The sequence below is a fragment of the Drosophila takahashii genome, chromosome X (assembly GCF_030179915.1).
Source record: "Drosophila takahashii strain IR98-3 E-12201 chromosome X, DtakHiC1v2, whole genome shotgun sequence".
Lineage (NCBI taxonomy): Eukaryota > Metazoa > Arthropoda > Insecta > Diptera > Drosophilidae > Drosophila > Drosophila takahashii.
In genome coordinates this window covers 14,084,443-14,110,791 of record NC_091683.1, presented here as the reverse complement: position 1 = coordinate 14,110,791, position 26,349 = coordinate 14,084,443, and the positions used below count along the sequence as shown (strand labels likewise).

General features: G+C 48.3%; 3 protein-coding genes and 2 long non-coding RNA genes across 8 annotated transcripts; 3 read left to right on the top strand and 2 right to left on the bottom strand.

Moving 5' to 3' along the window:
- The first annotated feature begins 381 nt into the window (after window positions 1–381).
- On the top strand, window positions 382–1,088 carry LOC108067520 (uncharacterized). The gene has a single exon (XM_017156570.3). The coding sequence runs from the start codon at window positions 469–471 to the stop codon at window positions 895–897; it is 429 nt and encodes a 142-aa protein (XP_017012059.2). The 5' UTR covers window positions 382–468; the 3' UTR covers window positions 898–1,088.
- sov (small ovary) lies at window positions 945–18,161 on the bottom strand. 2 transcript variants are annotated; one of them, XM_070219052.1, is made up of 7 exons: window positions 17,793–18,161; window positions 12,719–12,929; window positions 12,591–12,660; window positions 6,251–12,527; window positions 4,399–5,511; window positions 3,112–3,821; window positions 945–2,409 (listed from the first exon to the last, which is right to left on the bottom strand). In XM_070219052.1, exons 2-7 carry the CDS (start codon window positions 12,910–12,912, stop codon window positions 1,213–1,215), a joined length of 9,561 nt encoding a protein of 3,186 aa, XP_070075153.1. In that variant the 5' UTR covers window positions 12,913–12,929; window positions 17,793–18,161; the 3' UTR covers window positions 945–1,212. The 2 variants fall into 2 exon arrangements, with proteins under 2 accessions (XP_070075153.1, XP_070075152.1); XM_070219051.1 differs by lacking the exon at window positions 17,793–18,161 and adding an exon at window positions 13,006–13,266.
- On the top strand, window positions 13,409–15,138 carry LOC138913895 (uncharacterized). Its single transcript, XR_011419766.1, has 2 exons — window positions 13,409–14,145; window positions 14,214–15,138. It is a non-coding gene; the product is annotated as an uncharacterized lncRNA (long non-coding RNA).
- LOC138913896 (uncharacterized) lies at window positions 18,157–23,038 on the top strand. 3 transcript variants are annotated; one of them, XR_011419769.1, is made up of 3 exons: window positions 18,157–18,581; window positions 21,496–21,577; window positions 22,151–23,038. It is a non-coding gene; the product is annotated as an uncharacterized lncRNA (long non-coding RNA). The 3 variants fall into 3 exon arrangements; XR_011419767.1 differs by lacking the exons at window positions 21,496–21,577; window positions 22,151–23,038 and adding an exon at window positions 18,648–18,836; XR_011419768.1 differs by lacking the exons at window positions 21,496–21,577; window positions 22,151–23,038 and adding an exon at window positions 18,635–18,836.
- Window positions 18,617–26,349, bottom strand: LOC108067498 (putative metabolite transport protein HI_1104). The gene is made up of 3 exons (XM_017156539.3): window positions 26,195–26,349; window positions 19,177–20,526; window positions 18,617–19,107 (listed from the first exon to the last, which is right to left on the bottom strand). Exons 2-3 carry the CDS (start codon window positions 20,510–20,512, stop codon window positions 18,836–18,838), a joined length of 1,608 nt encoding a protein of 535 aa, XP_017012028.1. The 5' UTR covers window positions 20,513–20,526; window positions 26,195–26,349; the 3' UTR covers window positions 18,617–18,835.

The following is a 26,349-nucleotide window of genomic DNA, read 5'->3' as shown; positions in this document are numbered from 1 at the left end:
AATTTTGTAGTTTTTTGTTTGCTAAACAAATTGAACCCATACATGAATTCATCAACACAATGAGACCGCGAATTCTTAAATGCAAGTTATTCATTCATTCATTCAATTCGAAATGAATTAGAAAATCATTCAATTTCACATAGAATTGAATTAAACGAATCAAAAAATTCACAATGATAAAACAAAAATTGAATGATTCACGCAGGGCTCTGGCTCATATTAAACAATCCGATGCAGCGGCATTCCCAATCTCCGCCTGCTTTGGGACTGAACCCAGTTAACTTTCGGCTCGTGGCCTTGATTCACTTTTGAATATTCATATTATTCGGTCGCTGATATGTGGCGTCACATCGAAAGCACCGAAAAGTACGGAACTTATTTGAACAACTGCCGTGAAATTGTCTATTTAAGTGGCTCCGGCTGCGGGGTGGCGACGAATCCAGTCGAGCGTTTGGCAGCGGAAGCAACATGCGTCACATGCTCGTGACCCTTCTACTGGCCATCTTCTTCCTGTCCGCCGGAGGAGTGGAGGTGCGAACGGAGCACACCATTGTCGAGGAATGGAGCTGGCGGGACAGCCAGGGCAACGGGGATTCCGGTGGCTATCAGTACTCCACGCAGTTGGACGGGGAAGAGGATGACGATGACTATGAAGAGGAGGATGCCGAGGAGCTGCTCTCCCAGATCCAAGCCAACCTGGACGAGGACGAGGAGAGCTGCGAGTACAGCTGTCCACGGTACTATCGACCCGTCTGCGTGCTGCGCAACGGACGCCCGGTGACCTTCGCCACGCCCTGCGAGTTCCACAACCAGGTGCGCTGCGCCAGCGTGCAGAGGAGCCGCGGCCAGGGGCATTCGGCGCCCATCTTTCAGTACCAACACGACGGTGCTTGCTAAGATATACATAAATTATTAATATATATAATTTATAGATGAAAAAACCCTTCTCTTTGCATATTTAAAACGATATCTTTAATTAATTGAGGCCGACGTACGCGTAATAGTCTCCGAAATCTATCTCTCCTGCTCTCCTCCTTTTGCTCTTACAAATGTAGTAAATATATGCTCTTAATTAGGATTAAAAAAAAGGTTTTTCAATGCTCGATTAGTTTGGAACTAGCGCAAATAATTGATTAAACATAATCGTAATCGTAATCGTAAACCAAAGTAAATGGTAATAATGATGTGGTCTTAGTCTCGCTTGTCGCTTTTTTAGGGTCCGGAACGGACCACGTGGCTGTTGCGTCGCTTGAGGACGCGCACCTGGTTGCCCACCAGCGAGACGGTCGGAATTCCCGCAGGCAGATTCAGACGACTGGCGGCAGTCGCCGGTGAGGAAGTGGACGAGGAGGCGCCAATAACGACCACCCTTTTAGCTTGAGGTGGCTGCTCCTCCTGCCGCGATATCCGCATCAGTTCGTCCGGATTGAGCGTCTTTCGCCGCTTGGCGATGCGAGCCAACGGCGGCTGTTCCTCCTCCGTCTGCGCCTCCACCTCCTGCGCCTCCTTGAGCCGAATGTGCAGCCGCGGGATCGGCGGACGCTGCGCCTTGGCCATCAGCTCCTGGACCAGCCGGCGCATCATGGCGTCCGAATTGTAGCGCGTGTAGCGCAGGCTGCTCTTCGTGATGATCAGGCCGTTCTGGAACTGGTAGTACATCTGCATGAGGAACTTCTTGAGGTCGCCGAACGTGTGCACGTCGCGGAAGCGATGCACGTCGTCGCGATGGAAGGTGTAGCAGTGCTGGATGTACTCATCGAAGCCGCCCAGCTGGGGCCGCGTGCAAAAGTGGCAGACCTTGAAGCGACCGTAGTGCTCGACCATGTGCCGCAGCGTCGTCAGCTCGCTGGTGGAGGTGAACATGCACTTGAAGCAGTGGTAGATCACCCGCGCCTTCAGCTGCCGGAAGCAGAAGCGCTCGCCCGGCTTGCTGTGCTCCACCTGGCCGTGCTGGGCAATCGCCGCCATCGTGGGCATCACCACGCTGCACAAACTGCACTGGTAGTACTCGTTGGGGGCGCCGCCCTTGCCGCTCGCACTGAGCAGCATCAGGGCGTCCAGCTCGTCGTTCGTCACGTGCTTCAGGTCGTTGGGCATGTGGCCCACGCTGCTGATGTGCTGCGCCAGATCCTGCCAGTGCCGGTAGCGGTAGTCGCAGTAGGCGCACTCCGCCGGTTTCCGGATGTCCGCCGCCACAAAGTGACGCACCGCGTGCACCCGGACCAGGTGCTCCTCGCGCAGCACCTTCGCGTTGGCTTTGAAGTCCTTGCACTCGGTGCAGAGCAGCTGCGGCTGCACGCGGAAGTAGAACGGCTGCTCGGGATGCCGCAATGCGTAGTGCTGGGTGCGCAGATCCTGCAGGTTCCGGTACGTCTCGTCGCAGTGCGTGCAGGCGAACTCCACGATTTTCTAGGGGGATAAGATAATATTTTAATTATTTATATAAAGCAAACTTAAAGTTAAGACTATAAGCTAACTGAGATTAAGAGCTCTAGCAGCTAAGGCCTTCAGCTCGTCTAAGGTGTTGATTTAGATACATTTTTATTTTTATTATTTTAATTTAGATTTTGAGCTTAATTTGGGCTTTTTCGAGGTATTATGATAATAAATTTTTGTTTTATCATAGTATGCCATGAAATTTCTGATTTTGTTTCTATTCTATGTGAAATAAATTCAATTATTTCCTTATTCATTTCGAATTGAATGAATAAAGAAATCATTTTTATGAATTTTTTGAATTTTATCGATTTTTTGTTCTTTCTTTTAAGAACAAAAAGTGGAAAATTTGTAACAAATCAATGTTAACTGCTTGGAAAATAAAATTCATGCAGATTTAATCACAAAATTATGGCCCTTTCTTCTTGTTATGAAATTGTCGTTTGAATTAATTCGGAATTCATGCCATTCATTCATTCAATTCTATTAAACTCAAAATTCAAATTCATTCATTCTTATATAAAACAAAAAATTCAAAATAATTCATAATTAAATTCTAGTAAACTCAAAATTCAAATTCATTCAATTCTATTAAACTCAAAATTCTAATTATTCCTTCTTATATAAAACAAAATAATTCATTGAATTCATTCATGCAGGGCTCTACAAACTCACCGGCTCATCCTGACTCTCGCCCGACTCCTCGGACTCGTCGGAGGAGGCCAGCAGGTCCACCACCTCCGTCACGACCAGTGGCTGCTCTGGCAACGGCTTCTCTACCGATTCCTCTCCAGATTTCCCTGTCTTATCCGCCACCAGCTCCTTCGGCTGCTCTTGAGCATCCTCCACCTCCTCCTCCTCCTCATCAGCCGTAGGTTCAATGGGCTGGCCCAGCTCCCAGCTCAGATCATCCGGCATTTCGTTGGCCACGCGCTCAAACTGGCTGACTGACAACCCCACTTCCTGGGGATGCGCTGCCGTGATGTGTATGGCCACGTGGCGCTCCTGCAGGTGGCCCACGTCGCAGTGCGGACACTTCCAGTTGAAGCGCGACGCGTGCTTCTCCTCGCAGTGGGCCGAGATCTTCTGGAAGCTGTTGGCCGACTCCTGGCACAGGCTGCAGTGGAAGCCCAGCGTCTGCTTGTTCTTGCACACGATGCGGTGGTAGACCTGCACCGGCTGCACCAGCTTCCCGGGATGCTCGGCCCGGATGTGGTCGATTATCCGGGTGGCCTCGTTGCCGCCGAAGGAGCAGTGGGCACAGTGGTACTGGTGGCTCCGCTCGTGCACGGACTCCGCGTGGGCCATGATCTGCACGGCCGTGGGAAAGTAGAGCAGGCACAGATTGCACGTGTACTCCATGAGGGCGTGGCGCGCCAGTTTGGCTGGAGAAGGAAAAAAGTTGAAAAATAATTGACTGTTATTATTTCGATCAAAAATAAAATAAAATTAGTGTGTGGCTCAACAAAATTCTTCATCGAGAATTTTTTTAAAATAATTTTTAAGTCGTAACGACCACGGCTATTTATCAGGGACCGTAAGTAATGATTATTGATCTATTTTTTGAACCAAAAAATCAAGCACTAGGATCGTGAAATTTAGGTAGAAAAAGTATCCTCTTACTCTTAAGAATTCGCGGTTATTGAGAACCGATTTAGACATTTTAATCTAATGAACTATTAGAAAAATGTGCTTAGCTGAGAAGAGAAAGTATCGACACACAGTTTTTTAAAGAACGGATTTAAATATCCAACAAAGTATAAGAAAAGGTTCGATATTAAAATAGATTTTTTAGAATTCTTAGGAACAAGTAAAAGTTTAGATTTTTAGACTTATACTTGGTTGGATATTTAAATCCGTTCTTCAAAAAACGCGAATTCTTAAGAAGAAGAGCAGCTGATTGTGTGTGGATACTTTCTCTTCTCTTTTTATAAAGTTTATATTTAAGGATTTATTACTTACGCGTCTTTAGCCAGCGGGCGGAGACCGAATTGTCGTAGCTACTGTGGCGATGCACCACCACGTCCACGTTCTGGTTGTAGTGCCTGTCCTGGATGTGCTTCTCGATGGCCACGCGCCTGCTGTTGTGGCGATTGCAGGCGCCGCACTGGTAGACATGCCGCTTGTGCATCAGCAGATGGGCCAGGTACTTCTCCACGCTGACCTGGCCGGGCCGCATCTGGCAGTGGGGGCAGTAGATCACCTCGGAGTACTTGTGCCGCTGGACCATGTGCTGGCGCAGCGCCGTCTCCGATGCGAACAGCCGCTGGCACTGGATGAAGCCGCATCGGTGGCGGGCTGTGGAGGGAACATACTGGTAGGGGGGCTTGAATATCCTGTGCTTGCCGGGCACTTGGGGATCCGACTGCACGGCGGCCTGGGAAGTGCTTGGTAAATCCTCGGCAGGCGCCTCGTTTGCTTCCAACTGAGCTGGCGGCTCCTCTGTTTGGTAGGCCTGTGCAATGGCCTCCTCCTTGTGCCTGTACAGATGCACCTGGAGATCCGTACGCACTGTCGTGGCAAATTGGCACTCGGCACAGCGCATCTGCTGGGCAAAGATCGGCATGCGAGGCAGAAGGCGAACCTCTGAGCCACGGAAGACCCTCTTCGTGCCGTCACGACGCAGCGCGAGCTCCTCGAAGAGCTTGCGCTGGAAATTGTGCATCTGGTAGGCGCCAAAGGGCTGCTCCACAGCGGCCACATAGCAATCCACCTGGACGGCGGTGGCGGCTCCCTTGGCGAGAGCATCGGGCTTCATGCGCAACTGGATGAACTGCAGCTGGCGGTTGACCAGCTCGTAGGCATCCGCGTGCTCGTTGCGCACGTGGTAGAGCATCAGGCGCTTGTTCACCGCCGTCGCCAGGCAGACGCCGCAGAAGATGGTGTGGCGGGCGTGGGCCTGCTGCAGATGGGTGCGCAGGGCCGGCGGCTGCATCTCCTTGGTGCAGTACTTGCACCTTACCTGCTCGCTGCCCTGGTGGGTGCTGCGGATGTGGTAGCGCAGGTGGTTCACGAACTGCTCCTCCGACAGCCGCCCGATGCATCCCTTCTGGGGGCAGGCATACAGCTTGTCCTCTGGTTGAGAAGGAGAAGGAGGAGGAGATTGGGGATTAGTTTACTTCATAGCATGGTTCGGAAAACAATACATAAATATAGTACAAGAAAATTTCTAACGCACTATACATGTGTGAAATAAAATGTAAAGTAATCTATTTAAATAAAAGACATCACTGTTCAGAGAATATATCATTAACTATTTCCCGTGATGCTGTTATATAAATGACCATATCACCTAAAGAATTCGCGGTTTTTCATCCTTTATGTTAAAGCTCAATTGGGAATGCTGTTATTTAAGTAAATATATCATCTCCTCAAGAAATAAAATATGAAGTATTCTATTTAAATAAAAGACACGAGAAAAAAACATTTATTTCATTCTGACATGTACAACAAGTCGTTTACTTTAGTCTCGTACATCGCTGTTTTGTTTATACCTATCAGAGAATAATATATCACTAACTATTTCCCGTGATGCTGTTATATGAATAAAGAATATGCGGTTTTTCATCTTTTATGATAAAGCCCAATTGGGAATGCTGTTATTCAAGTAAATATATAAATGACCATCATCTCCTCAAGAATTCGAGGTTTTTTATATTGTATGATAAAGTGACAGCGTTGTACGAGTAATTATACAAGTGACCATTATCGCCTAAAGAATTCGTGGTTTTGAATCGTGTAATCTTGCAAATTTATAAATGAACATCCTAAAGAATTCGCGGTTTTTACAGTATGGCTTTACAAGTTTACTCACCAGTGTATCCCGTGGGTCTGAGCAGATCGGTGATTGCCACAGATACGGAGACCAGACCATTCGGACCGACGGCTCCCGATCCTCCTGCTGCTCCTCCTGCTGCTGCTGCTGCTGATTCTCCTCCTGCCTCCTCCGGATTACTGGGCTGCTGAGCTCCCGCTCCGCTGGCAGTTGGCAGACGTCCGCTCCGCTGATTGAGCATGTCGCGGATTTGCTGGCTAACCGAGGGCGGACCCGAGTCGCCCTCCAGATCGGAGCGCGGTGCCAGGTCGTGGATGATCACGCCGTGCCGCAGATAGTCATCCACATCGACGGCCACGTGGGAGCAGTAGGAGCAATTGAGGTAGCCCGTACTGAAGCTGAAGCTGTGGAACTTCATGTGCTCGCGCACAAACATCACTTTTAAGGCGGTGAAGGAGCAGCCGCTGGCCATGCAACGGAATCGATTGCGATTCGCCTCTGGAACTTGTGCAGGCGGTGTGGCCAATTGCTGAGGCTCCTGGGGATCCTGAGGATTCTCCACGGCTGGCAGCAGCCCGGGATCGGCGCTCATCTGAGCCCGGCTGTAAACCTGGCTGATGGACAGGCCCAATCCACTCTGGTAGTTGATTATCACGGGCTGCTCTTCGGCCGGCGGCGTCACTTCTCCCGTCGGCTTGGCGCACAGGAACTCGCCCAATCCGGCCGCATTCAAGTCCACCTGCTGGTTGGGTGGCCGTGGTTCCGCCGCCAGCAGATGCCTTAGCATTCCATTCGGCGTTTTGCTCTGGGGATTCTCCTCCACAGCGGGTGGATTCTCTGCCTCCTGCTGCTGCTCCGCAGGTGGTGGCACCAGGCGATCGCCAGTGAAGCGACGAACCCGCAGCTTGGGAAGCACGGGAACAGGTTCAGGATTGGGTTCTGGTTCTGGTTCGGGATCAGGTTCTACGGCTAAAGGTTCGCTTGCCGAAAGATCAATCGTAGCGTTTTCTACGAGAGGCTCTTCAGGAGGCATATTAGTTTTCTCCACCATATGCTCCTCCCTCATGTGACGCAGCTCCTCGGAAATACTGCGATCCGATCCCAATGGATGGACCATGGACTCCGGACAGATGGCGCATTGGCCGCTCCAGCGAACCGAGGGATGTTCCCGGGCAAAGTGATTCTCGAGGCCTTCGAGTTCGTTGGAGAAGAGAAAAGTGCAACCGGGGCGAACGCAGTAATAGGAAGCCTGTTGATTTTGCTCCTCATCCGGAGGAGATGACTTCCGAAAGGCCACATTCTCCACGCGCTGCGGTGGCGCCTTGGGACGAGTTACTGCTGGAGGAGATGCTGCAGCAGCTGGAGGATCAACCGCCACTTCCTCTGGCTCCAAAGGTCGCATGCGGGGCATCAGCTCGCTGGGATCGGGCGCATCGTTGCTGCCATCGCTGCTGTGACTCGCATTGGAGGCCACCGACTTGCCACTGGCCACCCGAGTGGCCTTGTTCAAGCGCGAGCAGAAGCGGTTGAACTTCTGGAAGATGCTCTTGGTTGGCTTGGTTGCCTTAGCCTCCTTGGCCCTCTTGGCCGTCTCCAAATCCACCCACTCGTCGGTGAGCGCATCGTCGTCGTCATCATCCTCATTTTCCACCACCGCCACCCTGGGTTCGTCTTCAATCTCCATGTCGGAAACATCGCTGCCATCGCTGCCATCGCTGCCAATGCCATCCAGTAGATCCGCGTCCAACTCGGCCAGGCTGACGGCCCGAGCCGCCCGAGCAGCGAGCTCAACGGAAGGCGGTCGCGGTGGCGTCACCTGCTCCACATCCACATCCACATCTTCATCTTCATCGGCGGCGGCGGCTTCTTCTTCCTCCATTGGCGGTGGTACTGCTTCTTCCTCCTCGCTTCGCCGAGATGATGACTCCACCAGGTCAGCGAGCAAATCGCGCAGCACCAGCGGCTTCTCATCCACCATCAAGCTCTTGTTTTGCATGGCCGGCTCCTCCTCCATTTCCTCGTCAATCAGACACTCGTTGATGACCAAAAGGGGCTCTTTTTCGGGCGGCGGCTGCGGCAGCTCCGCCATGTGCAGATCCTCTGCCTCCTCCGGCTCCTCCTCCTGTTCCTCCTCCTGCTCTTCTTCCTCCCGCTCTTCCCTTTCCCGCTTCACCAGACGCACGGATTTCTTAACCATATTCTTGAACCGTATCTTGATCTTCTTCTGCTGCTTGCTCGGCTTCTTGGCCACCATGGTTGTGCTGGAGGAGGAGCCGCCACTCAGCTTATCCCTCACGATGGCATTGCCTTCCTCCCGTGTCTTCGCAGCCGGCACATCCTCCGTGGAGCAGAGCATCAGCTCCTCCCGTTCCACGCTCTCCAACTGCTCCTTGGTCAGGCCGTGCTGCTCCGAGAGATGCCTGTCCATGTTCCCCCTGTCCTGCTGGACAAACTGACAGAGATGACAGACGTGCACCTGCATGGGCAGCCGGCCACTGGTGAGATGACTCTGCGGCTGGGCATCCGCGCCACAGGACGCCGTGTGGGCCTGGAGCCGGATGAGCCGGTTCTGGGGGAAGTGGCAGCGGGAGCACTGGTAGCGCGGCTCGCCCATGTGGTTGGCCAGATGCTCGCCCAGTTTCTGGCGCGTGAGGAGCAGGGCCTTCTGGCAGAACGGGCAGGTGAAGTGCAGGGAGTGCAGGCCTCTCAGCGAGATGCTGTAGTCGGGTTGGCATCCTCGTCCCAGTCGCAGCTCCTCCAGCACTCCCGGCGGCAGGCGGGCGGCGTAGTGCTCCGCGTGATGCAGCAGGTAGTGGCAAAGGGGGCTCCTTCTCACGGGCTTCGAGCAGACGACGCATTTGATGCAGGCCTTTGACTTGGCGTGCCATTCGGGATTCGTATTGCGCACTTCCTCCTTCTTCTTTTTCTTTTTGGCTTTCTTGGCTGGTTTCTCCAGCTGCTCCTGCTGCTCCTTCTCCTCCTCCCTCTTCATCATCTCGTTGAGCTGCTTACACCGCTTCATCTTCACCTCGCAGCGTTGTTTCTTCATCACAGGTGGCTTCTGGAAGGACGAGCGATTGAGGCCGCCGCGACTAAAGGCCTTGCCCCTGCGCGCCACATTCCGGATGAAGATGGGACTGGCCCGCTCCAGGGAAACGCTGGAGATGCTGTCGCCCGCCGGCGAGGCTCGCGAGCTACTCGATCGCGTCTGCGAGGGAGTGCGCGAGCGACGCGTGCAGGCCCTGCGTCCGGTGGCCCGCAGCACCTCCTCGCCGTAGTACATTTGCGCAATGTCCTCGTTCAGCTTGTCCAGCTCGTTGCGCTTCTTGGCGCGGGGCTTGGCGCGCGGCTTGGGTGGCTCCGGCGGCGGTGGGATCACGGGCTCCGCGGAGATCTCTTCCGTTTCCATATGGGCAGGAGTTTCCTTCGCCTCCTCGCCTTCCAAACGTGGCTTTTTGGGATCTCCCTCTGGAGTTTCCTTGTAGGTGGTTTGCCTCCTCCGCTTGCGAGTGGGAGCAGGAGCAGGTAGAGAAGCAGCTGGAGCTGGAGCAGCTGGAGCTGGTGTCTTGGCCCTGGCCGTCCGGGTCCTGTTAATCTGGCCCAGGCCAAAGCAGCTGCGACTCAGCTGCACCTCGTTGAAGGAGGTTCCTGCCTCCAGGCCGCGCGTGCGTCGCTTCCCAGTGATGATGTTCTGCGTGGACACGCTGCAGTTGTCGTTCGTCCTCTCGAACATATTGGCCAAACTGCGGGCGTTCTGCGACTTGCGCCGCTGCTCCTGCAGATCCTCGTACATTAGGCTGGGCGTGAAGATGTCCGCCTTGTCCACCAGCGGCTTGCTGGCGGTGGGAGCCATCGAGTTGCGCCGCTGCATGATGCGGCGCAGGAGCTGGGGAGATGGGCCGGGCACCTCCTCGTCGTCGTGCTCATCGTGGAGATCCTCTAGCTCTTCTGGCTTGTGGTCCTTGGCCTCCAGTTCGTCTTTGCCTGGCTGCACAATTAGCGCATGGGCATTGGGACCCAGGACTATCTTTAGCTTGGACAGCTTGGGCGGTTTATCCTCCTCCTCCGCCGCCTGGAGGGCATCCTCCTGCTTAGCTTCCTCTTCTTTTTCCTTATCTTTTTCCGGCTTTTCCTCTGAAGCAGTGGCTACCGCGCGCTTCTTCTTCAGCGAGTCAAAGATGTCCTCGTCTTCGTCTTCGTCTTTATCATCTTCCCGTTGCTTTGAAGACGTTGCCTTGCTTCCCGTCTGTCCTGGCTGGTTGATGTCGGGAGTACTAGGGGCTAATAGCTCTGAAACGGGCGAGGAGTTGGCCTCGCTCACCGGCGGCTCGTTCTCCAGGTTGTCCGTATTGTCTGCATTGTCCGCATTGTCCGTATTCTCCGAGCTGTTTACACTGACCACGCTCTCCGTGTCCACCAAGTCGCGAGTTTGGTCCTTGTCCTTCTTCTCCTGCTCCTTCTGCTTCTCCTGCTCCTTCTGCTTTTCCTTCTCCTTTTCCAGCCGCTTCTTCTCCTTCTTCTCGGCTTTGCTGCCCTTTCCCTTCTCGGACTTTTTATCCTGCGACTTGTGATGCTTCTTGTCCTTGTCCTTCTCCTTATCCTTAGGCTTATCCTTAGTCTTATCCGTATCTCTGTCCTTTCTGGCATCACAGGATTTGCTTGCGGGGGAACTGGAGGAAATGGAGGCGGGAGAGGCGGAGGCCGGGCTGTCACCTTCCCCATTTCCCGAGATTGCCGCTGCTGCCGGCGTCTTCTTGGGTATCCGAAAGTCCAGCTTCTTGGTCAACGGACCGAGCGTTACGTTGCGGTAGGAGGTGTCCAGTTCCGGCACCGGTGTAACAGTCGCCGCCGCCGCCGCCGCCGCCTCGCTCTCCTCTCGCAGTCGCTGCCTGCGCTTCTCCTCGGCGTCCAGCTGCCGCTGAATGTCGGCCATCATCTGGCGCTCCTCCTCCGCCGCCTTGGCCTTGGCCTCCGCCTCGGCGCGCGCCTTGGCCTTGCGGTGCTCGCCGTAGGTGCGGGGCACATCGTTGGCGGGTCGTTCGAAGCGGCTGCCTGGATTACCGAAGCCACGGCTGTGACCGCCACGATAGCCGCCTCGAAAGCCACCGTTTTGATGGCCACTAAATCCTCTTGCATTGGCCGCACTGCTCCCCTTTTGACCGCCACTCCAGCTGGACTTGTTGTAGTTTCCATTTCCATTTGGATTCCCATTCACATTGCTATTATTGCTATTCCCAGACTGCCAGCCATTTGAGACTGGCTCCTCGTAGCCGCTGTAGACGCTTGGAGCGCTTGGCTTCTGCTGTGAATGGGCGGAGGCTTTGTTCTGCCAGATGCGAGGATCACGAGGATCGCGAGGATCGCGTGGCTCGATGCTGGGCTCCCTCGCCGCGGCGGCAGCCAGGGGAATGCTCGAGAAGGGGGCCCAAGTGCCGATCCTCATGCTCGGCGGCGGCGGAATGGGCGAGGGAGTGCGAACAATGGGCGGAGGAGTCTGCAGAGGCGGAGTCACCAAAGGCGGCGTCCGCAGTGGCGGCGTATGCAGTGGCGGCGTCCGCAGTGGCTGGCCGAGATTAGCCTCGCCAAGATTGCTCTTCTTGCCGCGCGGATCATTATTGTTCGATGAGAGAAGGGGCGGCATTTCCGGCACAATCAGTGCTCCTCCCCGCAACGCCGCCAGCTTCTTGCGGGCTTCCTCCAGCGAATGGGCAGCCGGTGAGTCGGCCGCCTCCTTCTCCTTCTCCGGCTGAACCGAAAGTCCGGGCACAAAGGGTGCGCTGCGACGCACAAAGTCGGGGATTTCCGTTTGCAGCGGTTTCTCCGGCAAACGGCGGCTGAACTGCGGCGACGCTGGACCGGATCGACGCGTGAAATCCGACTCTGCCGGCGGAGCTTTAACCGGCGATGCTTGCTGGGCACTGGCCCGCTGCTTCTTCTCCGCCAGGCGGGCCTCCTGCATGGCGGCCAGGACTCCGCGATTGAGGGGAGATGACTTGATGGCAGCCGATGGCAGCTCTGGAATGGCAGGTGGCTTGGCATCCTGGACTGGCTTAGCCGGAACCTGGACAGGGGGCTTCTGCTCCTCTGTTGTCTGCTGTCTTGGTGGCTTTTTCGCTGGCAAGGAGGAGGCTCCAGACTTTGACTTGGCCTGGGAGGCAGCTGCTGGAGGCGGGATGGGCGAAGGCTTGGCCTTTGGCCTATTCAATGGGGAGTTGGTTAGGCCGTTCGGCTTGGAAGCTCGTGCTCCGGGACTCGACTTTATCCTGGCCACGGGCTCTGCCTGGTCGTTGATCTCAATGACTTCCCCCGATATCCTCTGCGAATGCAAAGGATGCAAGGATTAGGATATGAATATTTATGAAGATTTATCCACACTTACCGGTTCGAACCTGTTCTTTAGCTTCTCCACAATCCGCTCGATCTTGTTTAGAGTGTTCATGGATACATTGCTGAAACGGAGGAGTATGAGATTACTCCTATATAACTCCTATATACTACACTACTTACTCGCGCTCCAGCAGACCAATCAAAGAATCCAGCCGGTGGCCCTGGACATTTGAGAGGGTCCTCTGGTACTCCATGCGCACACGCTGGATGAAGGGCACAAACGAACGGATCTCCAGCAGCTTGGCCTTGACCTTCTCCTCGATCCCGCTGCTCTCGCAGGCCACCTCCACCACGTCGTCCTCGATCTCGTCCATTCTGTGCTCCTCCTCCTCTGCGGGATTGGGATTAGGGGTTATTATGCGGCAGGAATGGGGTTTTTCCGGGGTTCCTAACTATCCATCACTCACTTTTATATCATTGAACCGGTAATCTGGAAGCTACATTAGAGAACCAAACCGTTACGCTTTCCACGCCATTCCATTCTTTTCGCAACTCAATTAACCGTTCGATTCGATGGAAGGGTAGCTGTAGCAGCACACATGTAAAGTTCACGGCGTCGTTAAATCGAATGACAACAACAACTGTGGCGCCGAATCCGAATCCGAATTCGGGTGGATGCGATAACAATCGATATCTTTTATCTTGTATTTATCTTAAGGTACTGGCACATACAAAACTCCCCAATTTAATACACGAATTTATTTACTTTAAATGCTTGCAACCTTTTTGAAAATAACAACTGCGACTTTGTAGTATTTTTGCGCCCGCCCGCCCGTCTATCGATAGTGCGATACTCTGCGATGTCTGACATCGAACTCACGCGCACGCTCTAAATTAGTCATTAAACAAAACCAAGGAATGCAACAACAAGCGAGCACTTTCAAGAATATCTACGAATAAATAAGTGAAGAGGAGAGCGCCAAGGAGAAAAAGAAATGCGCATTTAACTGCGGCGAACTCAATTCGCCGCAAGCTGCAGTGGTGTGCGTGTGGCGGTTGCCCAAGTGTCAGTGTATTAGTGTCGTAGGGCGATCGATATTTTCGCTGTTGTTGTTGCTTTTGCAGAGAAAAAAAAATCTGACGGTGTTGCGATCTCGGCAACGCAATTAAAAACAGGGCAAACAGAAGATCGTACATACATACATGCATATGTATTTCACAAATCCCCTACCTGAACGGCGGTTTGAAACGAAGTTTGGAGCACAACAACAACAACCGAGTGCACAATATACACTTAAACATGTGTGCTCACAGCTGGTCTTCGTCTTCCCAACAAGTCTGCTTGAAGTACATGGAAAACTAGCGAAATCAAATAACAAACGAACGGACGGCGCAAAGAAAATACGTAGTTCCGTTGATACGACGTACAAACCTCAGGCGACCCCTGGTGCTGATCTACCAGTCCGAGTAATCCGGGAATTCCAGATCGACGTGGCAGTCCAGATCTCAAATATAGATTATCTATATGTACGATCGGAAGTTGCGAAAGAATTGAAATCCCGATTCCTACTGAGCACATCCGAGCCAAAACTGCTGATAATACCAAAGTATTTGCCCAGCATTATCAAAAGTTGCTTCAAGCTTGCTGATCTTCCTTACATTTCTGCCTTTCTAGATTTTATTCGACGCTTGAGTTTCGGAGGTTTTACCCTCTAAACAATCACTCACTCAATAGCAATCGTATTTAGCTTGCTTAATTCTACTGTATTGCGAAATACATACGTCTTTTTAAATCCGCCTTCTTGCCTGACTAAAAGATCTGAGAATACCGAATACATAAAAGACGAACCGTGTGTATACAGCGAAATTCCGAACTAGTATACACACACAAAATCAAGACGGCCAAAGATGTTGAAATGATCGAACAAAATGAAAGGAAAGGAGGGTGCAGTTTCTTTTCAAAGGGGTTGTTACGGATGAAGAAACGCAACTCGCAACTTGTACAACGGAAATCGGGAACCTTCTAGAAATCTATAATCGACCAGTAATGAAGTGGTTAACAGGTCAAGATAGCGCAATAAGGAATTTTTCATCAGCGTCAACAGCAATGTCAATTGCTACGCAAACTATTATCTCAGTTCCTATTGAATATCAACTTTTTTAAATCCTTCTTATTCCAGTATACACATTGGATGAACGAAAGGACACGTTATGAAGGACGCCAATGAAGTAATGAATGAAAAAGAATTGGAATTATGGATATAAAAAGGTATTGTTTTCACCAATCGAAATAATTTAATTTAGTACACATTGGATAAACGAAAGGACACGTTATGAAGGATGCCAATCAAGTAATGAATGAAAAAGAATTAGAATTGGTATTGTTTTCACCAATGGAACCAATTTAAAAGGAAATTATTATAATACAAATAAATACTGCCATAATGTTAAAGGATGCCATTAAACATAAATAATAAATGAACGAATAATTCGATATTTTTGGATATTAAAAGGTACGATATAACGATATAGAAATTGAAAATTTATACTTTAAGTTAAAAAAGAGCTTTGTATTTTTAAAAAATAAATAAATAAAATGATTAAGGTTGTTTGTTTTCTGAAATCATACTACTCTATTCGAAGGATGCAATTATATTATAAATGAATTTAAAAAAATCCGAGATCTCGAAGTTTAGGCTTGGCTAGGTCGAATCGGCCGATAATCCAGACAAAGAATATACTCTTTTACCAGTAATACATTAAAGAATACAGTTTTCTCTTTTACTCTACGAGTAGCGTGTATAATACTTGAATTAAGCTGTTAATACATTCAACTGGTTTATAAAATGATTGAAGAGGATTTGAAGAAGAACAATGCCAGCCAAAGATTCGCTGGAATACTTTACATTTTAACACAGTTGATTTTAATCGCCCATTTGATTTTGGGACGGTTTCTGTGACACCGAGACTTGATTTAGGTTGAAATTTGGTTGGAAGAGATTTCTTTGACACTCCCGGTATGAGTTTTACGAGTAAAATAGTTAAATCAAGAACGATTTAAAGGTCTTTGTCAAAAAATGCATAATTAATTAAAATCTACTTGTTTTAGAGTAAACAAGAAAGGAAGTTATTTTCGGTCAGACGAAATTTATATACCCTTGCAGTTCAGCCTTTTCAAAAAATTTGTTTTTGTTAAATTGTCAAAAATCAAAACGCCTACTTCCTACAAAGTTACAATTAGTTACTATTACTATTAGTTATTATTACTATTAGTGGTCCGATCCGGCTCTTTCCGACAAATGTACTACTTGCAATATAAAGAAGACTTTTGGAAAAGTTTCATCGAGATAGCTTTAAAACTGAGAGACTAGTTCGCATACAAACGGACAGACGAACATGGCAAGATGGACTCGGCTTTTGGTGTTCATCAAGAATACTTTATGTTGTCGGAAACGTCGGAAAGCGTTGCAAACTTTTGACTGAAATTATAATACCCTATGCAAGAGTAAAAAAGCTAGTATTTAAGCAAATAGTTTCCAAAACCAAAATGTCCTTGTAACATTACAAATCTTTTCCAAGCGATAACGGTTGGTTTTGTGCATTGATGTACGTAAGAACCACAACGGATTTTGGTATTATAGAAGGAAATCTCGTCGGCTTCTTAATCGTTCGGCTTTTAGTCCATTAACGTGCTTGAGCGATATTGCCATCTCTTTCTCATACTGAAATACTGCATATCAAGCGCAGGTATTCCCTAAACTGTTGAATTGCTGAATTGTTGAATTGTTGTTGGTCAGCTGTTAATCAGTTAAAATTTTTGTTGAGTTGTTAAAAACCAGAGCTGTCACCTTTTTTATTAAAAGTCATGGCAAGTCTGTAACATTTTAGTATCACCAGAACACATTATTTATTTCAAAATCAACTTAGAATGCATATTTGTAGTTCTTTTTACCTTGGTAACAATTTTAGACAGTAACTAGCAATAATAAATCAAATTTCACATGTTTTAAGTTTCGTAAAACTTTTCAACAAATAACAGCTGTGTGAAAATTCAACAGGAACCATTTTCAACATGTTAGGGAATACCCTGATCGTATTCGTGGAAAAGTATGTAACAAAGTAAATATATTCTTGATCAGGATCACTAGCCGAGTGGATCTAGCCATGGTACAACTATAGAAGGTAGTCTTGTCGGCTGCCTAATCGTTCGTATCGCTATCCCTTTCACTCGCACGACTGACAGTACCGTTAACGGACTACATTTTGCCGACGAGACTACCTTCTATAATTGTACCATGGATCTAGCCATGTCCGCCTGTCTGTCCATATGAACGCAGAGATTTCGGAAACTATAAAAGCTAGAAGATTGGAAATAAGCATGCAGATTCTAGGGGTTCATACGCAGCGCAAGCTCGTTTTATCAAGGTTCCCCGATCACTCTAACGCCCACTGGTACCCACAGTTTCGGTACCAGAATGTTAATTTAAACCAGCGGTCGGCAGCGTCCTATTAAGTGAGCATAGGGTTTTGTTCTGCCCAGCCGCTGCTCGCTCACGTACACTGTAGAACAGCGGTCTGCACACACACATCGATGAGCTGCCCAGTGCAAATTACTCACACATATATAAAACAAAATGTCATCGTATGTGTGCCGACCGCTGATTTAAGCTGAAATGTAGTTGTTTTGTCTTTACCTATAGATTGACTATTGATTGTTTTAAAGTTGGTTGGCAGCGTAACGGGTATCTGATAGTCGGGGCACTCGAGTATAGCGTTCTCTCTTGTTTTTTTTTTTTACTAAATGTGTAGCAATAGTACCGACCCTAACCAAAAACCCTCAATTATCCTCGCCGTTTAACGAATGTGTGTTATCGATAGGTGTAATCGATTTATCGATTAACACATGCTGGCTTTCATCAACCATCAATTGGTTGCGAATGTCCTTTTCGTCCTTTTTTCGCTCCATAAAGACAGCAATGTTGGCCCATGTTCACATTTTAGGCCAAATAATTCTTCACGATAAGTTCTGCGCGAAACTTATGCAGACACACTTACACAAAACACACCCGTAAAAGCTCAAGCACATACGACGCACACACAAACGAACATAAAATCACACGAGAGCATGCCGTTTTGTTGCTGGCCTGTACAGTTGTTGTTGTTGGTTGTTTTTTCTTCTTTTTTCTGCAGCTCACTTCCCGTTTTATGGACAACTTAACTGGCATTACAAACAATAATGGCCAACTGTACTTACCTCAGCTCGGCCGCTTTCGTTGTTCCGTTATTCCTGTGCAATTTGGCCTTGTGACTTGGTAAAAAAAAAACGCGTCGATGCGAACACCTCCAAAGTTGACGCTGAAATGGCTGTCGCCGAGCAGCACACAATTTGCCGGCGAGATACGGGGCACCCACACAGCCTTGGATAGCGCCGATTCCGATACACGCACGTGCTCACACCGACACGCCTACGGGTTCAATTCGCCGCGCCGAGTTCGCCGCAACTATGCTATCGCGAGTATCGCAACCAGAACAGCGATGATCACTGCTGCTCTTGGAACGGAATTATATTTTTTTGGAAGATGTGCAAGTTGGATAATTTGCTTTAGCTATCGTTTTCTCGGTGTTTCCGTACGGACAGCAGCTCTAGAATGACTGAAACTCACATTCTAGCCTTCAAGTAAACTTTTACAAGTGACAGATCGAGATCAAAGGTTCCTTGATAACTAAAATTAAAACAATAGGTGTTTTTATTTGTTATCGATACCTATCGATAGTTGTGGGCTTACTATAGATACACAAAACAGATATATTTTGTACACAAAGTTTGTCAATTATTTTCACAACAGCCTACAAATTTATGGCATGTTCAAGACTATCGATTGCGAGTATTCTCGCCACTGCCCGGCACGGTCATACTGAGAAAACAGTGAAAAAAGGAGTGTGTGATAGCTGCGGACTTTGCCACACACACCAACTCACTGTTTGCACTCGGATAGCAAAGCAAGAGGCGGCAATAGACGACCTTGTGGGTCCTCTACACTGGGTAAGTATATTATTCCGCGAGTGAGAAGCAGTAGATTGATATTAACAAAACAGCACTTTATTAAAGTTGTACACTTGTCATCGCCTGCCGAATTAAGTACACATTTGTCGCGCTAAAAATACAGTGTTCCGAGGGGAGTTCACCCCTCACTTAGGACTATGTTTGGGGGGTCATACCACCCCCAAAGTAATAATTCCATAATAGTAGTTAATAAAAAAAAACACACACACACGCTCTCTGGACTCTAAGCTAAACTATAGTCTACTGCTCTCGGCGCCGTTCTGTCGCGGCGGAGAAATCTGGGACTTGTCGTAGCCGTTGCCGGACATCTGCAGATGCTGCGGCAGCTGGGCGGGACGTCCGTTGGAGGGCAGGGTCTCGTCCACGGAGAACACGGAATTATCATGTCCGTGCATGTGGCGTGCATTGAGCACTGCGTCCGGATGGCTCTTCGGCGACTCCGGCTGCTGCTCCTCATCCGCCTTTCCCTCCAGCAGGAAGCAGGTGATAAAGAACAGGATGGAACCTGAAATAAAAAGCGAAAATAACGATGAGTAACTACCTTTGGTATGCAAAAGTAACCATGCTAACTTACTGATGCCGTAGAATCCAGCGTAGAAGATCATGATGGATCCGCGGTAGCCCAAAACCTTGGCCACAGGGTCCACCAGGATGGGCAAATTGCCCCCAATGTTGTTCATCACGAACAGGAAGACGCCAATCGTTGAGGAGCGGACGCGCAGCGGCACAATCTCCACCACAATGGCGAACACAATGCCGAACCACATCTCGGCGAAGAAGTAGCTCAGGCCCAGGGTGATCATGGCCCACAGGGGATCGAAGTACACCGATCCGAAGGCGGGCAGTGTGGCAATCAGCTGGCTGACGGCCAGCACAAAGGCGCGTGATCGAATGCCCATCTTGGCGACAATCTTGTCGGACACAATTCCACCGACCACCACGCCCACGCTGCCAATGCCGATGGTGACGCCGAATAGCCACCAACCCAGGTCGACATCCGGAAAGTAGGTGTTGTAGTAGAGATCGGCGTTGTAGGCAAAGGTCATGCCGCCGCAGTGACGGATCGAGGCGGCTATCATCAGCATGATCATCGCGGGACTCTTGATCACCTGCCACAGGCTCACCGGCTTGCCGCTCGCCGTCGTCCTGTCGCCCTCGCCGATGGCCTTGCGTTCCGGCTCCCGCAGAGTCGTTCCCGTCAGGGCGGCCATTATCACGGTCAGGACACCGGCGCCCAGGTAGCAGACACGCCAGCCCAGATTCCAGAAGTTCAGCTTGGTGATGTAGCGGCCCACGGGGAAGGCGATGCCGTAGCCCCCGTAGATGCCCCAATTGAAGATGGCCATGACCAGGGCGCGCTTGTCCTCGGGAAAGATGTCGGACATGATGCCGGTGGCCAGGGGATTGCAACCGGACTCGCCGGCGGCCATCACCATGCGCAGCAGGACCAGCTGCCAGTACTCCTTGACGGTTCCCTGCAGGATCATGGCCAGGCCAAAGATCACCGTGCACACGGTCAGCATCTTGACGCGATTGTACTTGTCCGCTGCGAAGCCCATGAAGACGCCGGCGATGGTGAAGATCAGGATGAACGTGGGTCCCGCCAGGATCTGGTAGTCGATGCCCAGGCCATTGTAGTTCCACTCACAGTAGCCGGTGCCATTGAAGTCCAGCGCATAGCAGCTGGACTCGTTGCCCACCGCCGAGCACTGGGTGGGCAGCTCGTGGCGATTGAACATGGAGGTGTTCTGCTGGCAGGCATGATCGCCGTAGTCCAGCTCAATGGCCGTCTGCTTGGAGGTCACACCGATCAGATAGTGCCCGAGTTCGCCGAGGATGTAGCCGATGGTCAGGACGGCCAGCACATAGGAGTTGTAGAACCCGCTCAGTTTCTCCAGAACCGGTATCATCTTGCGGCCGTTGACTGCGGGCGAGAGATAGGGATGATTAGTATCTCTATAATAGCAATTCAAACGCGACAAGGAGGTACACAAACCCAATTGGCCGGCTATCTACCCCTCATTTCTCATTTGTACCGGGAGTGTTGAATAAAGAAGAAAATTAAAAATCAAGTGCCGCGACATAATGACAAATAATCTGCGGGCACTCAATTAATGAGTCTACCAGTCTACCAGCCTCGCAGGTCAGCTGCATAATGCAATCTCGCAATAGCACTTGACTGATCGGATCGGCGTCGTGACTGGAATTTCGAAAGGAACTTGAAAACTTGGCACAGCGTCCATAATTCTCCCTCGCAGCGTAACGAAAGTGAAGGCAATTACGCGTACGTGATACGAGGGCGGTCTATATCTATATCTGTATCTAACGAGCATTATCCGGATACTTTGCGGGCATAATGATCTCCAATTGGAGCAATGCAGGTGGTGACAATTAAGTTAAGATCGCATGCATTTCACTATAAAATGAATAAAGTACTTGTACTGATGATAAATCAGTTAATGGAAAGGCATCGTTATTATTATTATAAATATATCAAGTTGAGGAAGCAATTTGTGCCTTCTTGGCGACCTTAGACTTAATATTTCAAGCTCCAAAGCTTTCAAGGAAATCGAAAGAGGGAAACGTGGCAAAATTATGGATATCTATGGGTTCCCAAATGATCCGAAAACGTTTACCTGCGCTACCCGGTAAAGTGCCTAAATCAATTTGGCTTCTTTCCCATTCCCATTCCCTCCATTCTCGCAGGCGGCAAGTTAATTTTTGGCAAATCGCCATTAAGCAAAGCCTCATAATAATCGTTGTCTGTGGCTAAGCCCAAAACTTCAGACTTTTGACAGTCAAACACCCGCCCCGCCAACATGCGTACCGAAATTCCTTTAATCAATCAAGTTAATTTGCTTTTGCTGTTCTTTGTCTTTCTTTTTTTTCTCAGTTTTTGTGTCTTACAATTGCCGAGCTGTCAAAAAGCACCAAGGTCAGGCCCAAGAATCCCAGAGAACATGGGTGGAGAAATAGTAAGTAGTGGTCTATGGCCATTTGCTATCCGACGGATATGCGGTGGAACAAAAGGTCTCGAGAATGCGGATGCTCGGTGTATTGACCGCTTGACTATTGCAAAGCGGTTCTCTATTTGCTCGTTGTCTGGGCATCGATTCACCGAATCAAACTCTAAATGTTTACAAAGAACCGTCTTTGTCTTCCGAGTTCGGAACTCTGAGCAGCGAGGCGGGTTTTTGGCCCAATGTTCGTTGCAATTTTAATAATAATAGCCATTAAAGCATTGTAAATATCTCAACCTTGATCGCTTCGTGATGCGCGTTGACATTTATCGAGCTATAAATACGAGCATCACCGTTTTGGGTACTATTATATAAGGCTATTAAAGCTCACACGTGAGTCTGGGCCTGGTCTAAAGTCTTATGCAGATTCGATGTAGGAAGCGGGGCATTATTCGTCATTGTTGTCGGCTTAGCGAAATACCAAGACAGAACCTTGGCATTGGACTATTGTGCGGATGGAATGGAGCGTCTTATGTGGATCCTATTTGGATTCTATCAACCATTACAGATCTTGTTTTCTATTTCCAGTTCAATGTCAAGGCTCCCAACGTAATAGCCCGAAAACCGGACTCCCGAGCGAACGTGACTGGAAAAACTAGCCTCTTTCGCTTTCTTTGGCAAGGCCATCGGATTTACAGTTCGTGCATTAACTATCGAATAAGGCCCACACCTATTTGAGTCGCTGTTTATGGGCTCATTGAAGCGTTAATGCTTAGAACCTACTTCTAGGAAAAATATATGTCTTTCGAACAATGAAATTAGTGGAAAATGGAATTGTTCGAAGCATAAAACTGCTAATTTGCATTTAATTATTGCCCTGGGCGCAATTAATATTGCATTTTGCGAATCAAGTCAGTGCTCCGCTTTTGGAACCCATGTCTATACTCCACTTTGACCTCCCCCATCACGCAATGCCAAATTATGGGGCCTTTGAATGTCTCGGAGCCCCCATTTTACAGCATTACAGACCTGGCTAATGTTCGTGACAAGATTAGACCAAGAACGGTCAGGCTTGGCTGCCTCGAATGACTAACTAATGTGCGAATATCCGATTCTGATTCGATATGTGGGCGCTTGAGTTTGGTAATTCCACCGACTGCCGCCTTAAACTGCCATTAAAATCTCGTTTAATCTCAATGGGCCCGGGCAATTAAAGCCAAGTACTTCTGGGATTTTTCTAGCTGTACGAGTAGATATAGAGATATAGGTAAGCTCGAGTCATGCTTAACCCCGATTCGATTAGCTTGCGACTAATAAGCCTCTTAAGTCGTCTATGCAAAGCACTTTGACAGTCAAGCATGCCCATTACACATTATGCACTATGCACACTATACAATTGAATTAAGTTGGCTTACAATGCGGTTTATCAGCCCGACTTGTAACCGCAGTCAAGGTTAACCTGGCCAGCAATTATGAATGGGCTGTCTGGTGATATATTCGCAGCCGAAGTTAAAAGCCAGATGCTGATTTAATAATAAATAGCGAATAAATATTCTTAATTTACTGCCCAGGCAGGTGTCTCTTGGTTTTCGCCCACAATTATTAGCCACTTAGTGGAATTAAATTGAATGGCTTGTGGGAGGGAGATATTTAGGGCCACTTAAGATGCCGTGACGTAGTTCGTATTGGGTTGACCTTGACACCTGTCGGTGTGAACATTTCAATTCTGCTGGGTTACTAGGTAACGCCCCTTTGGCTTCTGATTCTGATTCAGATTCTGATTTGATTTATTCACGGCACTCGCCTGAAATGAAGCCATCAGCTGGCGAACTGCCATTGAGTGTGGTCAGTTAGCAAATGCTAAGTGCCAGGCGTATCACATGGTTTGCATTGCCATTATGGGCCAGGTGTTAAGTGCTAGCGACGCCACCTGAAGAAATGCCGGATGTCTGTGGACCAGGCTTGCATAAGTGGGGGGATCAATCAGGCAAAAGTTGGGATAAATTGAAGTGTTCAGGGGAGAAAGTGCAGGTCCCTTCCCCTAAGCGTTGTACTAAAAATATAATAGATGTTGTATAAAAACGTGGTATTGACCTAATACTAAATACAAATTTTATTCTCAGTAGTATTAATTTCATATTTTTTCATATTTTGTAGTTTCATTTCTATACCGAAAGTTTCAATTTAATACTTTGAAAAGTAACTCATCTTATTAAGACAAATATGACACTTAATAGTGTAGAACTCAGTAACAATAGTTTTGTTTTTATGACTATTTTTTTTTTTTGGGTTTAGTAGATCATATACTATAAAGCTATAGAACCAAGTAAGAGATCTTCGATCTGACACTCCCCCAACTGAAAAGCGAGGATTTGGCAGGTCGAAGATTAACTGGCCATGAATCAGGTCCGGTGTTTGGTATTCGGTATTTCTCCGGTGCTTAACGCCAGGTGTTCGGAAACTGAACTTAATGAATTACACACTTTACAGACTGTCAATGCGATCGCACCTGGCAACTGTCCCCAGTCTCGAACCCAGATGCTAAATGCAAATGCCGATCGGATTCGCAAATCGTGATCCAAAGTGAACCTGAACCTTTAGGGCTACCGATGCGACCGATCCGTTTCGTTTCGTACCGTTCCGCTATTAGCATAAATTAATACGAGTATCGACCACTATAAACTAACCGATGAAAATAAAAGCAAGTCCGAGTGCAACAAAAGCAAACTTGATAGTCATCATCGTCTCGTCTCGGACTTTCTGTTTGCTCAATCTCGAGGGGCTTTGGGTTCTAAAGCGACTAAAATGACTGACTGCCGGACTGTATAACCCGAATTACGGGTAATTACGTCGTCTCCGCTTGTTCGACAAATGCAAATCAAGCGGACGACGATTAAATGGGGATACAGGGCATCTGGTTTCGACAGCAGAGATACCCTACTTTCAGCAGTCAATCCAGTCTCCAATTAGACTTAATAGTCATACGGATTGGGCCATAAATTACTCATTAATATCAAATGCCAGATAGCCGGACTATCTTGGTTCTGAGGCATAATTGGAGTGGTCAAACAATTAGCGATGCCAACGAGAGTTATCAATTAAAATTAATTATCTGCGACACCTGAGCAACCTTTCTAATTGCTCAACTAAAGATTCTGACATTCTGATATATTATAGAAATGTGCCCAAAGAAATGAAGTGATATTCCCAATAGGGAACAGATAGATCAAACGACCTTCCAAGTGCATTGCTAATATCGGAAAGAGCTCATATAAATTATTGAAAAGGGAATGTTAATCAAAATCAGACACACTTATGCAAGTGCCAGTGTTCATTAGCAATTTTAACTTTTCCATAATATATTTCTAGATTTTTGCATTCCGTTCGGATCTCGGATCTTCGTGACTGCCCACAACAATATGACCTCCCATTCTGGGGGGACTGGGGGCTTCTCAAAAGACGCCCACCAGAAATTCTGCTTGCAATATGTGAGAACAAATACGAATCGTGTCGATGTCGATGGCGAAATTAAATGATTGCCAGAATTTGTTTAATAAATTCCTATTTAAAGCGAGCTTTCAATTTTTCGAGATAAGGCCAAATTTATACAACACGCTCGAACAAATTGCCCGCTTGCTACCTTATTCACGTCGTTTCAACCAATCGATCGTTGGATCGATTTTTTCGTCTGGAACTGGGAGTCTGTAGGTTTCTTTTTTTTTTGGGGGGGTTTTCCTTCCTGCTCTCGGCCGATAAGATAGTCCAAACTTCGGGCTTCATTAGCTCTCGGATGTGGGAGTGTCGCTTTTTGTAATTTGTTGACAGCAACCGAGTTGCGTCAATATTTTGTAGCTCAAACAGACTCTTTTAATGGTTTGCGTTGTATTTTCAAGTGCCCCAAGTTCCCCGCAATTCCCCCTGAAATCTTTTCAAACGAATGTGGAAGCTTATTGCCGTTTATTAATGACAAGCAAGTCTTATTTTTTTTTTTTTTTGCATAGAAGCCTAATCACGATTGTTTACTTTTGGCACTTGGCTTTCACTGGATCGTAATATGGGTGTATATTTGGCGGGATCATCGCTTTGAAGGCAGTCTCAATGGGACTAGTGGGTTTTTAATGAGAGTTTTTGAGCTTTATACGGCTAGTTAGGAGATGATCGTTAAGATTTCTTCGCCTCTTCTTCGATTTTAAGGTATTATTTCCTTTATACTTCCTTGATTCCTACAGATTATACTGAGGACTTTTAATTACCCATCTTGTTCATGGGAATTTTTTCAATTAATAACTCTGCGGTTTCCTGGTCTTCCCCTACTCAAAACTGATTCATATTCCCCGGCCAACTTACACTCTGCTTCGAGATCTGATGGGGTAATTCTCTGGTTCGATCGATCGATCGATCGCTTTGGCACTGACACAGAAAAACTATCGAGAATTCGAAATATGGTACCCCTCGATGGATTTAAATTCAAATTAATTGCACACAAGCACGCGTCGGCGAGCAATTGGGTGCTGTCGAGGCGTTTTTAATATTTATTATTTGAAAATATCTCAACAGTCTTTATAGTTTTCAATCAGCGGAGCAGATGGCGCGACACGAGATTCAAAACTCAAGAATCAAGACGACACTTACACTGAACAAACAATTCGAAAAAATATCACTGGACTCCAAGATCGCTGTTTATTTTGGGGCACGTCCAAGTGACTGCGTTTTGCAAACAGAACTAAAACACGGCTCAGTCCATCGTCGTTTTTAAAAAGGAAAACCGCCCAAACGGCGACGTCGAC